Source organism: Phocoena phocoena, chromosome 4 (assembly GCF_963924675.1).
Source record: "Phocoena phocoena chromosome 4, mPhoPho1.1, whole genome shotgun sequence".
Lineage (NCBI taxonomy): Eukaryota > Metazoa > Chordata > Mammalia > Artiodactyla > Phocoenidae > Phocoena > Phocoena phocoena.
In genome coordinates, this window is record NC_089222.1 from 2,778,544 (window position 1) to 2,795,963 (window position 17,420).

The window sequence follows — 17,420 nt, forward strand, 5'->3', positions numbered from 1 at the left end:
AGGTAATGGGGAGTCGGCATCGTCAGCCTTCTGGTTCCAACCGGTCTGAGGTCTACATGCCTGTGGGCAGCAGCCAGTTAACTTCCTCCACCTTGTGGGGTTTTCAGTATCTGCAAAAGAGCTCAAGGGATGTGGCTCAGAATATTCTCTATAGTCCTGGAGGAAGAACTAAAGGTCCTTGACTCTGTTTAATGGCTAAAGTATTGTTATTTTGTCTTGCTTGATTATCTTCCTTTCTTTCTGCATTTTCTCACTTCTCTGATTATTCTTCAACTAAAGTTTTTCTACAAACAAAAGGCAGGTGTAGGATGTGGGTGGAGGTCTATTCTGGGAAGGCCTCACAGGGTCCTGCTCAGTTACATGTGGGCAAAGGGTAGCCATAGAAAACGTTTCAGCAGAAGAATAACATGATCAGATGGGTGGTTTAGAAAGATCATCGTTGCAGCATGTGCAGGGGGATTGGGGAATGTGGGAGTGGACATGGGGAAGAGAGTTAAGACTGGTGAGGCTCTACGGAGGGGATGAATTGGGGGCTTGGGATTGACATATGTACACTACTATGTATAAAATAGATAATAATAAGAACCTACTGTATAGCACAGGGGACTCAATGCTCTGTGGTGACCTAAACGGGAAGGAAATCCAAAAAAGAGGATATATGTATACATATGGCTGATTCACTTTGCTGTACAGCAGAAACTAACACAACATTGTAAAGCAACTATGCTCCAATAAATATTAAAAAAAAAAAAAAAAAAAGACTGGTGAAGCCCTAAACTAAGGCAGTGGCACGGAGGAGAGAGTGCTAGGATGCTGTCCTTAATTAAGTGTGTGTTGGGGGCATTTCCTCCCACAGCTGGGAAGTCCTGCCCTTCTTCATCTCATTAACCTCCCAATTTAAGGGTTCTTTTCAAATTCTTCTTCCATGAAACTGCAACCACAGTGGAATTTTCCTTCTTCTAAACTAATAGTTCTCCAAATTTACCGTGCACCAAAATCACCTGAAGGGCTTACTACACACATTGCTGGGCCTCATCTTTTTTTTTTTTTTTTTTGCAGTACGCGGGCCTCTCACTGCTGTGGCGTCTCCCGTTGTGGAGCACAGGCTCTGGACGCGCAGGCTCAGCGGCCACGGCTCACGGGCCCAGCCGCTCCGCAGCATGTGGGATCTTCCCAGACCGGGGCACGAACCCGTGTCCCCTGCATCAGCAGGTGGACTCTCAACCACTGCGCCACCAGGGAAGCCCTGGGCCTCATCTTTAATGGTGGGGCTTGAGAATATCCTGATAGTTCCCTGGTGATGCTGATACTGCTGGTCTCACCAGTGCTCGAACTCGATGACTCTTATGAAGGCGGGGCCTGTGCTCATCTCCTCCCCTGCTTCACAGTGTGTGGCGCATGGCCATTGGCTTCATAACTATTTGGTGAATGAATGAATTACAGAATGAATTAATAAACACATACCCTTATGCATATACCACTTTGTGCATTTCTTACCAAATGATTTTTTCACAGTAACTCTGTTTCATCAACTGAAGGGCTATCTGTATGTAAGGTATTATTATTCATTTTGTCCTTCCTACTAGATTAAAAGTTTCTTATGTCATCCATCTCAGACTGCTTTGCATACAGCATGTGCTCAATAAATAATAGTTGCTTAATTACTTAATACAGTTACACAGTAGTGAGCTACCACATCAATTCCTGAGAGGCTTCAACCCGTCTCCTTGCCAATAACCTTTACCGAGGTCAACATTTTCTTTTCTTTTTTTTTTTTAATATATTTATTTACTTTCGGCTGAGTTGGGTCTTTGTTGCTGCACGCAGGCTTTCTCTAGTTGCGGCGAGCAGGGGCTACTCTTCTTTGAGGTGTGCAGGCTTCTCATTGCGGTGGCTTCTCTTGTTGTGGAGCACGGGCTCTAGGCATGCTGGCTTCAGCAGTTGTGGCTCACGGGCTCAGCAGTTGTGGCTTGGCGGGCTCTAGAGCGCAGGCTTACTTGTCGTGGCACACGGGCTTAGTTGCTCCGCGGCATGTGGGATCTTCCCGGCCCAGGGCTTGAACCCATGTGCCCTGCGTTGGCAGGCAGAGTCTTAACCACTGAGCCACGAGGGAAGTCCCAACATTTTCTTTTTTATGACAAAACCTATCCTGGGGAAATTTCAGTGAGTTATATCTTTATTTCATTTTAAGAATAGTGCCACCATATGTCAACTCTAAAGATGATGTTCTTAACAAAGCTGGAATCCTAAAAAGAAATTCATTATCTTGAAGCAAAAAAAAAAAAAAAAAATCAAGTGAATGAACAGGAAGTTCAAAGCTGATTTAATACTAGAACATCCTTTTATGTGTTTGGAGTAATGATGGGTATAAAGAGATTGACTAGCTTAAAAACCTTTAACTTTTCTAAAGGAAACTGAAGAATCAAAATATTTTCAACTTGACTTAAGTGGAAGAAGCAGACAGGAAAAAGAATGAGCCAAGTCCCTTGTTATAATAAATTCCTTTAATAGCTTCATAGATGGTGGTATCCAAGAGAGAGAGTAGTTACTCAAAGTAAAGAGTAATTGGGGGGCTTCCCTGGTGGTGCAGTGCTTAAGAATCCACCTGCCGATGCAGGGCACATGGGTTTGAGCCCTGGTCAGGGAAGATCCCACATGCCACAGAGCAACTAAGCCCATGAGCCACAACTACTGAGCCTGCGCTCTAGAGCCCGCGAGCCACGACTACTGAGCCCGTGCGCCACAGCTACTGAAGCCCGCGCACCTAGAGCCCGTGCTCTGGAACAAGAGAAGCCACTGCAATGAGAAGCCCGTGCACTGCAACGAAGAGTAGCCCCCTCTTGCTGCAACTAAAAAGAAAGCCCGCGCGCAGTAATGAAGATCCAACGCAGCCAAAAGAAATAAATTAAAAAAAAAAAAAAGTAATTGGGAAGGATTTAAATTTCAGGTGAATTAAAATAAACAATAATTTAGTGAATTACCATTGAAATGAGGATTTCTATGATTTTATGGACTGTACGTTATTTTAACAGCATTAATTTTATGGCATTGGTTTTCACACTGTGGTTGCATGTCCCTCACAAAAGTACCTTAAAGCCATTATCTACTCAAGGGGAAAGCTAAGTTGATAACATTCTATTCTTCCCCCACCACACAAGCATTCCTGCTTCAGTTCTAGAGCGCCTCCACTTTGGTATTTTGTATATACTAGGTTTCCTCCTAAGGGTTTATTTGAAAAAAAAAGAAAAAAAAGTGTTCTGTAGCCTTAAAAAAAGTCATAAATACTAGATAGTATATGATAACCTTATACAATTATTATAAGAATAAATGAGTGTGCTGATGGAAAGAAGAAACTCAGGGGAATACTGTTTGTGATAGAGACAGCTAGTTACATCCCAGGCCTCCCACCTCCCATCCCACAATTCCCAGAGTTGTGGGTGGTGCCTGTCCAGCTAAGGACTACATTTCCCAGTCTCCCTCCCTTTTCATCTAGATAGGGCTTCATTTTCACTAATGATACAGTAGAGAAAACGCTTTTGTCATTTCTGGGCCCATGTGGTTAAGAAGCAGGTATGCGGTCTTTCTGCCCAATCACTAACTAAATGCAAAAGTCTCTGTGGCCGTATAGCAGTAGTTAGCAAACCACACGCTAAATCCAGAAGGCTGCTTGTTTTTGTAAATAGTTTCATTGGACATACCCATACACATTCATTTTAAAGTACAGTTGACCCTTGAACAACACGGGTTTGAACTGCATGGGTCCACTTATATGAGGATTTTTTTTCAACAGTAAATGCTACAGTGCTACATGGCCCACTGTGAGTTGCAACCTCAGATTCAGAACCACAGATTCAGTGGAACCTCAGATACAGAGGAAGTTATACACAGAATCTGAATGCTTGGAGAGTTGGTGCCCACGTTGTTCAAGGGCAAACTGTATTGTCTATGGAACAACTGCAAAGGCAGAGTTAAATAGTTGAACCAGAGCCCCTATGGCCACAAACCCTTAAACATTTAATATTTGGTCATTTATAGAAAATGTTTGTTGACTTCTGTGGGATGAAAGGAGCCTGGGGCCCTGCATCATTATCTGGAGGAAAGCTGCTCACTGACAAATGATACCTCTTGTATGAACAAGAAAGAAATTTCTCATGTTACGTCACTGAAAATTTCAGTTACAGCAGCTAGCAACACACTATCAGTTAAACACTGTTCTTGGAAGCTGGTCCAAAAACCTACATATTTATTAAAAACTTCTCACATATATCTGGCAAGTGAATGGTAACTGAAGTGGATGGTTATTGCTCAGGGTCTTGCTCAGAGACATTAGAAGAAAATTTCAAATTTAAAAAGCGAACTGAAGATAAAGCATCAAGAATATTCAAAGAAGCTACTTAGGCAAACAACTTTTAAAAATATATAGTGTCAAGAAAAACATTTGTTGAGGTTTGGAAAAGCAAGAAGGCATTGGTAAAGTACACTTTCAAGGTCATGGAGAGGTAGATGATGGATTAAAGATGTTAGGATTCTTCTTTTAAGAGGAATAAAGGACACTGATCACAAGATCTACCTGCGAAACAAAGTCACAAATTAATACGTACACTTACTACATGGGATGCATAATTTTGCTGTCTTTCCTTTCTCCTCCATTCCATTCTACTTTGTCGTTATTGGATATGTGTTTTACTTTGGTCAGTAGAGTCCACAACCCACTATGTTGCAAACTGCAGTTTTGAAAAAAACTTCTTTACAGAAGCATCATATTCTCTGAGCTGGGACTTATGCAAGAGATTTTCAATCATTTATCTAATTCCAAAAAAAACCCATATAGGAGAAACCCAGCAGAGTTTATGTGTTTGGTTTTGAACGTGGTTTTCTGCTTCCCTCTGGGGTCTTTCATCCACATTTACTTAGGAAGGCCTGACCATCTGCGAGGAGGAAGCTGTAGAATAGTTTCATCTGGGGGCAAAGGGGTGGTTGGAATATAGGGGGTTTCTCCACCGTCTGGCTGGATCTATTGAGGCCGGCCCCGAGGCGCCGAGGAACCTGGGTTCCTGCGATGCACCAGCCAGCACCCCCTACCCCTGCGCGAAACCCCCGCCCCTCCACCCCACCCCGCGGTCCAGACCACCAGACACACATGGGCAAAGCCCCTCGGTCTGGACGACCAAGACCCACACCCCAGCCTGGTCGAAGCCCCCAGGCCCTGACAACCAGGCCCCTGTCGGCCCAAGCCCCCAACGGCCCCAAACAGCCCCCAGCTCCTCCCAGACGAACCCCACCGGTCCCGGATACTAGTCCCCGCCCCCTGGAGACCAGCCGCCCCCCTCACCTCCCGCCGAGTCCCCAGCCCAGGATATCAGACCCCACCCCCCTGGAAAACGCCCCTTCCCCTGGAGACCACCCCCACACACACGAGCCTTGCCCCCCCCCACGAGCCCTGCACGCCCCCCCCGCCCCTCCCCTTGCCTTGGAGACTAGCCCCAGCCCCTTCCCACTCGGCCGGGCCCCGCCCCTGGAGACCAGCCCCTTCCCTCTCGGCCGAGCCCCGCCCCTGGAGACCAGCGCCCTCCCTCTCGGCCGGGCCCCCGCCCCTGGAGACCAGCCCCCGCCCACCGGCCGGCCGCAGAGCGCGGCGAGCTGAGGCGCCTGCTCAGAGCGCACGCGGTGCGGGCGGGGCGTGGGGTGGGGGGTCACGGCCGCGCGCTCGAGTATGGCGGCGGCGGCGCTGGGCAGTTCCTGTGGGTCCGCGTCCCCGGCGGTGGCCGAGCTCTGTCAGAACACCCCGGAGACCTTCCTGGAGGCCTCCAAGCTGCTGCTCACCTACGCGGACAACATCCTCAGGTGCGGGGCCGCGGGCGGGACGCGTGCCAGCGGGCGGGGCGCGGCGCACGCGCGGCCGGGTTTGGGGGCGCCCGGCCGGCCCCGGGGGCGCGGAGGCCGGGAGGGCCCCGGGCCTGGCTCCCGCTCAGGGGGGCGGCGGGGGGGAGCTGGGGCCGCCCGCCAGGGGCCTGGAGACCCGCCCGGCCCAGCCCCGCCGGAGCGGAGGGAGTCTTTGCACCTGTGACCGGACACCTGCAGTCGCGGAGCCCAGGGCGAGCCGGGTCCCGGGACGCGCGGGGCGGAGGAGGGGAAGGCGCGCCCCGGGCTCTGGCCTCGGCCTGGCGGTTGAACAGTCTTACGTGTCAGGACAGGAGCGGCGACAGCGTTTCATCCCCACTGCGTGCGTTTTACCCACCAGCAGCCGTCAGTTGCCATTGGGCTTCTCAGAAGTTTGTCACGGACAAGATGTTTTCTTCCCAGCGTTTTGTGAATATCCTAATACTAGAGCCTAACACTACCGTGGTGTTCGTGAGGATAACCTTGGCTAAGAGTAGTTTGTTTCCTTTTCCTCTGAGCGCACTTCTAGACCTCTAAGGAACCTTACAGATTTGGGGAATTGGGAAGTAAGTTGTATTAGTCATTTTGAAGCATTACGTTCCTCCACTCTTAGATCAAATGATGGGGTGTCCTGAGGGACGGGATGTGTGGGGGAGGGAAAAGGAGCCCCACGTGCCTCCGCCTTAGTGCTGTTAGCTCGTTTATCAGGGCGCCGTGATCATATAGGCTCTGCCCCCCGCCCCGCAGCCCCTGGTGCGCTTGCTTTTCTAAGGGGTGGATGTATTGGCCTGCAGTCTAAAAGGAGATCCTTCGCAGTGTCAAGGTTATAGATTTCACGTGACCCAGTTTTGGAGACCTTAGTTACAAGTGCAGTGTCTTAACCCATGGCAGTTTTAATATGGCTCATACAGGCAACATTAATGATTTAAAAAGTGAATTGAAAGAAGAACATATTGAGCCCTTGTTGTGTGACAGATGCAGAGAGGGATGCAGCATGTACACTGTGCACAGCTGCACAGTTAAGACCTATATGGGGGCCGCCTTCCTCCTCTGTGACACCCTCTCAGCTCACCTTCTCAGCCCTGGGAGATCTGACAGCTCTTCAGAGCGCAAGGATGCCAGAGGATTCTATACAGTGAACTCCGAGGCAGAGTTCTCCAGAGGCCGTCAGCTAGCACCTCCCATCTGGAAAGCCACCAAACTATTTAAACCCCATTCTTCAGAAAAGGGAGTTGCCCTTGTAATGAGGATTCACTTCTTTCAATCCAGGGAAACCACAAATGCTGAGATCAAGGTGTTTTGAGGAAGGAAGTCTTTTCCATCATTATCGTCATTATGAGTGCTTACCAAACTCATAGAAGAAACCTGGCATGCTGTCAGTGTATGTTTTTTTTTTTTTTTTTTAAACATCTTTATTGGGGTATAATTGCTTTACAATGGTGTGTTAGTTTCTGCTTTATAACAAAGTGAATCAGCTATACATATACATATGTTCCCATATGTCTTCCCTCTTGCGTCTCCCTCCCTCCCACTCTCCCCATCCCACCCTTCCAGGCTGTCACAAAGCACCGAGCTAATATCCCTGTGCCTTGCGGCTGCTTCCCCCCAGCTATCTACCTTACTACGTTTGTTAGCGTGTATATGTCCATGACTCTCTCTCGCCCTGTCAAAACTCACCCTTCCCCCTCCCCATATCCTCAAGTCCGTTCTCCAGTAGGTCTGCGTCTTTATTCCTTGTCAGTGTATGTTATAGTCTCTACTATGGCTTATGTTTCTTATCTTAAAAAGGTTTTTTATCCAAAAAGGGAATTAGGAGTCTGGAACTCATATAAGTGGAGATGGTATGAAAAACTACCCTTTTTAGTTTGTCTTAAGTAATAGTATTAGTTCCTGCCCTCATTCTTACAGTTCAAACTCGTTTGGTCTTCAGAGGGGGGGAAAAAACCTCACCTTTTCTCTGCTTCCAAGTCCAGTGATTTGCTTACCTCTTAACAGAAAAGCCCCAGGCCTGTTCTTGATCCCTTAGCTACACTGCATTACAGACAGGCTAATCTAACTTATTTGAGAATAGAGGAAACCATCGTTTCTTTTGCTGTTTTAGGAACTCCTTTAGCATGAGAGATAAGGGATGTTGTCTTGATATCCTTTGCTCCTACCTCAGGATATGACATAGTATTTTATAGGGTGAGTGCTGAAATGAGAATTTCATTTGCAGTTTTTTAATTGTTGCTGTTAACAGTGATATTTGTCACTATACACTGGTGAAAATAATACTTTGGGTTAAGTTTGAAACTTCTGCTTCAGATGATGTTATCCTATTCCCCAACTAAGGCTCGTAAAGCTAATGAAATTATACAATGAAGTATATACTAATTTGCATGCACAGTGTACCATGGGTTTGAACCGTTTTTTCAGTTCACTGACTTATAGATAAAAATCAGCTTTCCTCAGTATCTACCTTTCAAAAATCTGCAGTAGTTTTACTGGCATTCCAAGTGGGTTCCCTAGGAAACTTAATTCATTCATTTTTTAAAAAACAATATTTGACTAAATTCGGGGGGACAAGGGGAAGATGGCGGAAGAGTAAGACGCGGAGATCACCTTCCTCCCCACAGATACACCAGAAATACATATACACGTGGAACAACACCTACAGAACACCTACTGAACGCTGGCAGAAGACCTCAGACCTCCCAAAAGGCAAGAAAGTCCCCACGTACTTGGGTAGGGCAAAAGAAAAAAGAATAAACAGAGGCAAAAGAATAGGGACGGGACCTGCACCTCTGGAAGGGAGCTGTGAAGGAGGAAAGGTTGCCACACACTAGGAAGCCCCTTCGCGGGTGGAGACTGCGGGTGGCGGAGGGGGAATGCTTCGGAGCCGCGGAGGAGAGCACAGCAACAGGGGTGCAGAGGGCAAAGCGGGGAGATTCCCGCACAGAAGATTGGTGCTGACCGGCACTCACCAGCCCAAGAGGCTTGTCTGCTCGCCCGCCGGGGCGGGCGGGGCTGGGAGCTGAGGCTCGGGCATCGGTCAGAGCGCCGGGAGAGTACTCGGGATGGCAGCGTGAGCACAGCCTGCAGGGGGCTAGTGCGCCACAGCTAGCCGGGAGGGAGTCTGGGGAAAAGTCTGGACCTGCCGAAGAGGCAAGAGACTTTTTTTTCCCTCTTTGTTTCCTGGTGCGCGAGGAGAGGGGATTAAGAGCGCTGCTTAAAGGAGCTCCAGAGACGGGCGTGAGCCGCGGCTAAAAGCGCAGACCCCAGAGACGGGCATGAGATGCTAAGGCTGCTGCTGCCGCCACCAAGAAGCCTGTGTGCGAGCACAGGTCATTATCCACACGCCCCTTCTGGGGAGCCTGGGCAGCCCGCCACTGCCAGGGTCCTGGGATCCAGGGACAACTTCCCTGGGAGAACGCACGGCGAGCCTCAGGCTGGTACAACGTCACGCTGGCCTCTGCAGCCGCAGGCTCGCCCCGCATCGTGCCCCTCCCTCCCCCCGGCCTGAGTGAGCCAGAGCCCCCGAATCAGCGGCTCCTTTAACCCCGTCCTGTCTGCTGAGCGAAGAACAGACGCCCTCAGGCAACCTGCATGCAGAGGTGGGTCCAAATCCAAAGCTGAACCCCGGGAGCTGTGCGAACAAAGAAGAGAAAGGGAGATCTCTCCCAGCAGCCTCAGAAGCAGCGGATTAAAGCTCCACAATCAACTTGATGTACCTGCACCTGCGGAATACATGTATACACAAAGAATCATCCCAAATTGAGGAGGTGGACGTTGAGAGCAAGATTTATGATTTTTCTCCTTTTTCCTCTTTTTGTGAGTGTGTATGTGTATGCTTCTGTGCGAGATTTTGTCTGTATAGATTTGCTTCCACCATTTGTCCTAGGGTTCTATCTGTCTGGGTTTTTCTTGTTTTTCTTCTTAAAAAAATTTTTTTTCTTAATAATTACTTTTTATTTTATTAACTTCATTTTATTTTATCTTTTATTTTATCTTCTTTCTTTCTTTCTTTCCTTCCTTCCTGCCTGCCTTCCTTCCTTCCTTCCTTCCTCCCTCCCTCCCTCCCTCCCCCCTCCCTCCCTCTCCCCTTCCTCCCTCTCCCCCTCCCTCCCTTCTTTCTTCTTTCCTTCCTTCCTTCCCTCCCTCCTTTTTTCTTTCTTTCTTTCTTTCATCTTCCTTCCTTCCCTCCCTCCTTTCTTTCTTTCATCTTCCTTCTGACCTTCCTTCCTTTCTTTCTTTTTTTCTTTCTCTCTTTCTAGTTTTTCTCCCTTTTATTCTGAGCTGTGTGGATGAAAGACTCTTGGTGCTACAGCCAGGAATCAGTGCTGAGCCTGTGAGGCAGGAGAGCCAAATTCAGGACACTGGTCCACAAAAGACCTCCCAGCTCGACATAATATCAAATGGTGAAAATCTCCCAAAGATCTCCATCTCAACACCAGCACCCAACTTCACTCAACGACCAGCAAGCTACAGGGCTGGACACCCTATGCCAAACAACTAGCAAGACAGGAACACAACCCCACTCATTAACAGAGAGGCTGCCTAAAATCATAATAAGGCCACAGACACCCCAAAACCCACCACCAGACGTGGACCTGCCCACCAGAAAGACAAGATCCAGCCTCATCCAACAGAACACAGGCACTAGTCCCCTCCACCAGGAAGCCTACACAACCCACTGAACCAACCTTAGCCACTGGGGACAGACACCAAAAACAACAGAAACTACGAACCTGCAGCCTGCAAAAAGGAGACCCCAAACACAGTAAGTTAAGCAAAATGAGAAGACAGAAAAACACACAGCAGATGAAGGAGCAAGATAAAAACCCACCAGACCTAACAAATGAAGAGGAAATAGGCAGTCTACCTGAAAAAGAATTCAGAATAATGATAGTAAAGATGATCCAAAATCTTGGAGATAGAATAGACAAAATGCAAGAAACATTTAACAAGGACCTAGAAGAACTAAAGATGAAACAAACAACGATGAACAACACAATAAATGAAATGAAAAATACTCTAGATGGGATCAGTAGCAGAATAACTGAGGCAGAAGAACAGATAAGTGACCTGGAAGATAAAATAGTGGAAATAACTACTGCAGAGCAGAATAAAGAAAAAAGAATGAAAAGAACTGAGGACAGTCTCAGAGACCTCTGGGACAACATTAAATGCACCAACATTGAATTATAGGGGTTCCAGAAGAATAAGAGAAAAAGAAAGAGACTGAGAAAATATTTGAAGAGATTATAGTTGAAAACTTCCCTAATATGGGAAAGGAAATAGTTAATCAAGTCCAGGAGGCACAGAGAGTCCCATACAGGATAAATCCAAGGAGAAATACGCCAAGACACATATTAATCAAACTGTCAAAAATTAAATACAAAGAAAGCATATTAAAAGCAGCAAGGGAAAAACAATAACACACAAGGGAATCCCCATAAGGTTAATAGCTGATCTTTCAGCAGAAACTCTGCAAGCCAGAAGGGACTGGCAGGACATATTTAAAGTGATGAAGGAGAAAAACCTGCAACCAAGATTACTCTACCCAGCAAGGATCTCATTCAGATTTGATAGAGAAATTAAAACCTTTACAGACAAGCAAAAGCTGAGAGAGTTCAGCACCACCAAACCAGCTTTACAACAAATGCTAAAGGAACTTCTCTAGGCAAGAAACACACGAGAAGGAAAAGACCTACAATAACGAACCCAAAACAATTAAAATGGGAATAGGAACATACATATAGATAATTACCTTAAATGTAAATGGACTAAATGCTCCCACCAAAAGACACAGATTGGCTGAATGGATACAAAAACAAGACCCATATATTTGCTGTCTACAAGAGACCCACTTCAGATCTAGAGACACATACAGACTGAAAGTGAGGGGATGGAAAAAGATATTCCATGCAAATGGAAACCAAAAGAAAGCTGGAGTAGCAATTCTCATATGAGACAAAATAGACTTTAAAATAAAGACTATTAGAAGAGACAAAGAAGGACACTACATGATCATCAAGGGATCGATCCAAGAAGAAGACATAACAATTGTAAATATCTATGCACCCAACATAGGAGCACCTCAATACATAAGGCCATACTAACTCAATACTCACAGCCATAAAAGGGGAAATCAACAGTAACACATTCATAGTAGGGGACTTTAACACCCCACTTTCACCAATGGACAGATCATCCATAATGAAAATAAATAAGGAAACACAAGCTTTAAATGATACATTAAACAAGATGGACTTAATATTTATAGAACATTCCATCCAAAAACAACAGAATACACATTTTTCTCAAGTGCTCATGGAACATTCTCCAGGAGAGATCATATCTTGGGTCACAAATCAAGCCTTGGTAAATTTAAGAAAATTGAAATTGTATCAAGTATCTTTTCCGACCACAATGCTATGAGACTACGTATCACTTACAGGATAAGGTCTGTAAAAAATACAAACACATGGAGGCTAAACAATACACTACTTAATAACGAAGTGATCACTGAAGAAATCAAACAGGAAATTTAAAAAATACCCAGAAACAAATGACAGTGGAGACACGACACCCCAAAACCTATGGGATGCAGCAAAAGCAGTTCTAAGAGGGAAGTTTATAGCAATACAATCCTACCTTAATAAACAGGAAACATCTCGAATAAACAACCTAACCTTGCACCTAAAGCAATTAGAGAAAGAAGAACAAAAAAACCCCAAAGTTAGCAGACGGAAAGAAATCATAAAAATCAGATCAGAAATAATAGAAAAAGAAATGAAGATAACAGTAGCAAAGATCAGTAAAACTAAAAGCTGGTTCTTTGAGAAGATAAAATTGATAAACCATTAGCCAGACTCATCAAGAAAAAAAGGGAGAAAACTCAAGTCAATAGAATTAGAAATGAAAAAGGAAAAGTAACAACTGACACTGCAGAAATGCAAAAGATCATGAGAGATTACTACAAGCAACTTTATGCCAATAAAATGGACAACCTGAAAGAAATGGACAAATTCTTAGAAAGGCACAACCTGCCAAGACTGAATCAGGAAGAAATAGAAAATATGAACAGACCAATCACAAGCACTGAAATTGAAACTGTGATTAAAAATCTTCCAACAAACAAAAGCCCAGGACCAGATGGCTTCACAGGCAAATTCTATCAAACATTTAGAGAAGAGCTAACACCTATCCTTCTCAAACTCTTCCAAAATATAGCAGAGGGAGGAACACTCCCAAACTCATTCTATGAGGCCACCATCACCCTGATACCAAAACTAGACAAGGATGTCACAAAGAAAGAAAGCTACAGGCCAATATCACTGATGAACATAGATGCAAGAATCCTCAACAAAATACTAACAAACAGAATCCAACAGCACATTAAAAGGATCATACACCACGATCACGTGGGGTTTATTCCAGGAATGCAGGGATTCTTCAATATACGCAAATCAATCAACGTGATTCACCATATTAACATATTGAAGGAGAAAACCATAATGATCATCTCAATAGATACAGAGAAAGGTTTCGACAAAATTCAACACCCATTTATGATAAAAACCCTGCAGAAAGTAGGCATAGAGGGAACTTGCCTCAACATAATAAAGGCCGTATATGACAAACCCACAGCCAACATAATCCTCAATGGTACAAAACTGAAAGCATTTCCACTAAGATCAGGAACAAGACAAGGTTGCCCACTCTCACCACTCTTATTCAACATAGTTTTGGAAGTTTTTGCCACAGCAATCAGAGAAGAAAAGGAATCCAAATCGGAAAAGAAGAAGTAAAGCTGTCACTGTTTGCAGATGACATGATACTATACATAGAGAATCCTAAAGATGCTTCCAGAAAACTACTAGAGCTAATCAATGCATTTGGTTAAGTAGCAGGATACAAAATTAATGCACAGAAATCTCTGGCATTCCTATACACTAATGATGAAAAATCTGAAAGTGAAATCAAGAAAACACTCCCATTTACCATTGCAACAAAAAGAATAAAATATCTAGGAATAAACCTACTTAAGGAGACAAAAGACCTGTATGCAGAAAATTATAAGACCCTGATGAAAGAAATTAAAGATGATACAAATAGATGGAGAGATATGCCATGTTCTTGGATTGAAAGAATCAACATTGTCAAAGTGACTCTACTACCCAAAGCAATCTACAGATTCAATGCAATCCCTATCAAACTACCACTGGCATTTTTCACAGAGCTAGGACAAAAAATTTCACAATCTGTATGGAAACACAAAAGACCCCGAATAGCCAAAGCAATCTTGAGAACGAAAAATGGAGCTGGAGGAATCAGGCTCCCTGACTTCAGACTATACTACAAAGCTACAGTAATCAAGACAGTATGGTACTGGCACAAAAACAGAAAGATTGATCAATGGAAAAGTATAGAAAGCCCAGAGATAAACCCAGGCACGTATGGTCAGCTTATCTTTGATAAAGGAGTCAGGAATGTACAGTGGAGAAAGGACAGCCTCTTCAATAAGTGGTGCTGGGAAAACTGGACAGGTATGAGATTAGATCACTTCCTAACACCATACACAAAAATAAGCTCGAAATGGATTAAAGACCTAAATGTAAGGCCAGAAACTATCAAACTCTTAGAGGAAAACATAGGCAGAACACTCTGACATAAATCACAGCAAGATCTTTTTTGACCCACCTCCTAGAGAAATGGAAATAAAAACAAAAATAAATGGGACCTAATGAAACTTCAAAGCTTTTGCACAGCAAAGGAAACCATAATCAAGACCAAAAGACAGCCCTCAGAATGGGAGAAAATATTTGCAAATGAAGCAACTGACAAAGGATTAATCTCCAAAATTTATAAGCAGCTCATGCAGCTCAATAACAAAGAAACAAACAACCCAATCCAGAAATGGGCAGAAGATCTAAATAGACATTTCTCCGAAGAAGATATACAGACTGCCAACAAACACATGAAAGAATGCTCAACATCATTAATCATTAGAGAAATGCAAATCAAAACTACAATGAGATATCATCTGACACTAGTCACAATGGCCATCATCAAAAAATCTAGAAACAATAAATGCTGGAGAGGGTGTGGAGAAAAGGGAACACTCTTGCACTGCTGGTGGGAATGTGAATTGGTACAGCCACTATGGAGAACAGTATGGAGATTCCTTAAAAAACTACAAATAGAACTACCATATGACCCAGCAATCCCACTACTGGGCATATACCCTGAGAAAGCCATAATGCAGAGAGTCATGTACCAAAATGTTCATTGCAGCTCTATTTACAATAGCCCAGAGATGGAAACAACCTAAGTGTCCATCGTTGGATGAATGGATAAAGAAGGTGTGGCACGTATATATAATGGAATATTACTCAGTCATAAAAGGAAACGAAATTGAGCTATTTGTAATGTCGTGGATGGACCTAGAGTCTGTCATACGGAGTGAAGTCAGAATGAGAAAGACAAATACCATATGCTAACACGTATCTATGGAATTTAAGGGAAAAAAATGTCATGAAGAACCTAGGGGTAAGACGGGAATAAAGCCAAAGACCTACTAGAGAATGGACTTGAGGATATGGGGAGGGGGAAGGGTAAGCTGTGAGAAAGCGAGAGAGTGGCATGAACATATATACACTACCAAACGTAAACAGTGGGAAGCAGCCGCATAACACAGGGAGATCAGCTTGGTGCTTTGTGACCACCTAGAGGGGTGGGATAGGGAGAGTGGGAGGGAGGGAGACGCAAGAGAGAAGAGGTATGGGAACATATGTATATGTATAACTGATTCACTTTGTTATAAAGCAGAAACTGTCACACCATTGTAAAGCAATTATACTCCAATAAAGATGTAAAAGAAAAACAATATTTGATTTCCCACTAATTTCCTTTGCAAACTGCACACAGTTACTGGTTATGAACTGCATTGGGTGTATTTGGGAAGGGCCAAGAATGGAAAGTGGTTTCTTCCTTCAAAGAAAATAAATACGTCTGGGAGAAAGACACAGGTGTGGAAAATAGCCACAGCATAAAATCTAGAGAACAATTAATTCCAAGACAGTGTTTAAGCACTTACGTGTTTATGTGAGGAGATAGCTGGATGACCTAGTGTGGAACAGTTCTGAGAACAAAGGTTTGGTAAGAGAACGTATATTTGACATGATAGGCAACAGAAAGTAATTGTAGTTTCTAAACTCAAAAAAGAAGCATAATGAGAGATTCACGTAGAATAATGATGCGAGAAGACACAAGGCATGGGTTTCACTTCTGAAGCTACTGCAGAGCATAAGCGTAACTGTGGATGTAACAGAGAGAAGAATTGTAGTCAGGGACTGGCAGTCCTTGATGACTGAGTGCCAGGGGTAGAGCTGCTAACGGGAGGAGACAAAATACTGTACCTGAAATAACTTGAGATTTCTCATCTGGGTTACTACTGACACCTGGAGAAACTGAGCAAGGTTGTCAACTGAGGATGGCTGAGTTTGTTGGCAGCTTGTATGGTGGAGAGTATTTGTAATCGAACCAGTGGGTTTAAGTCCCAGTCAACCATTTCCTAAGAATGTATGTAAACTGGGCTTCAGTTTCCTCATTTTTAAAAGGAACAAACAATACCTACATTATAAGATTGTTGCAAAAGATAGAAAGAAATAGAGAACATGGCACGTGTTGTTTGTTAGTCTCATTCAGTTTTCATGTTAAGCTAGTTTACGTGCACATGTTTCCCTTGTTGTCAGCTGCAGAGAATGGTGGAGTTAGAGCCAGAGATGCTTCCCAGATGTTCTAAAGGCAGAGAGATGTTTCTGAAAATTTTACATGTAAGTCGCACTAACAGATTTTCAGAAGGACTAGAAATAGTTTTTCAGATGGCCTACAAACCAACTTTTGTCATCAGTAATAAAAAAGCAAGATTATAGGATGCACTCATATACTAAATTTCCATTTGTGAGAACTCTTCCTGGGATTATGCGTTCTAAAGAGGAAGAGAGCTAGTGAATGCTCAGATATATTTAATTCCTAGCATTTCTGAAATAGAAACATTTAAGCTTTCCTTTTCTGAGAAAAGGAATGCTGTGACTCAGTGGGAGGCTTGTTATTAACATGTTGTAAAATCTTAGAAATATGGTAGATTATGACTTTTGAGGTGCAAAGCGGGTATTTTTCCTACTATTCAGTTGTAAATACACAGGCTAATTTTCTGTAAATGAAACAGTTTGTCTATCTGTGGGTAAGACAGCTAGGAAGGCACCAAAGTGTGTTCAAAGTGATGGTTGAGTGAGGTTTAGGAAGTTTTGCTGCCCTTTCAAACCTCATTCATTCAACATCATCATCCAACAACCAGAAAAAGAAATCTCAAGCTAAGGTGCAAGATAATTGCTAACAAGCAAGATAAATAATAAAGTCGTAGAAATAGTTAATTGTCACCAGAGATAGGGAAAAAAAAATCGAAGAGTTATAGCAAAAAATATTGAGAAAAGTCTGCACAGAAAATTAAATTAGTGGAAGAAGAAGATCAAAACTAAAGGTCCGTAGGGGTA

The 17,420-nt window shown here is 44.1% G+C and overlaps 2 protein-coding genes across 3 annotated transcripts in view; both read left to right on the forward strand.

Annotated features, from left to right (window-relative positions):
* Positions 1-5,059: 5,059 nt before the first annotated feature.
* On the forward strand, positions 5,060-5,644 carry LOC136122596 (uncharacterized). Its single transcript, XM_065876662.1, has one exon. It carries the CDS (start codon positions 5,060-5,062, stop codon positions 5,642-5,644), a length of 585 nt encoding a protein of 194 aa, XP_065732734.1.
* Positions 5,645-5,713: 69 nt separating this feature from the next.
* NGLY1 (N-glycanase 1) overlaps positions 5,714-17,420 on the forward strand; it is a 62,238-nt gene continuing 50,531 nt past the window's right edge. For both annotated transcript variants that reach the window (XM_065876636.1, XM_065876637.1), the window contains exon 1: positions 5,714-5,844. In XM_065876636.1, coding sequence (XP_065732708.1) covers positions 5,714-5,844 — 131 coding nt within the window. The remainder of the gene's footprint in view (positions 5,845-17,420) is intronic.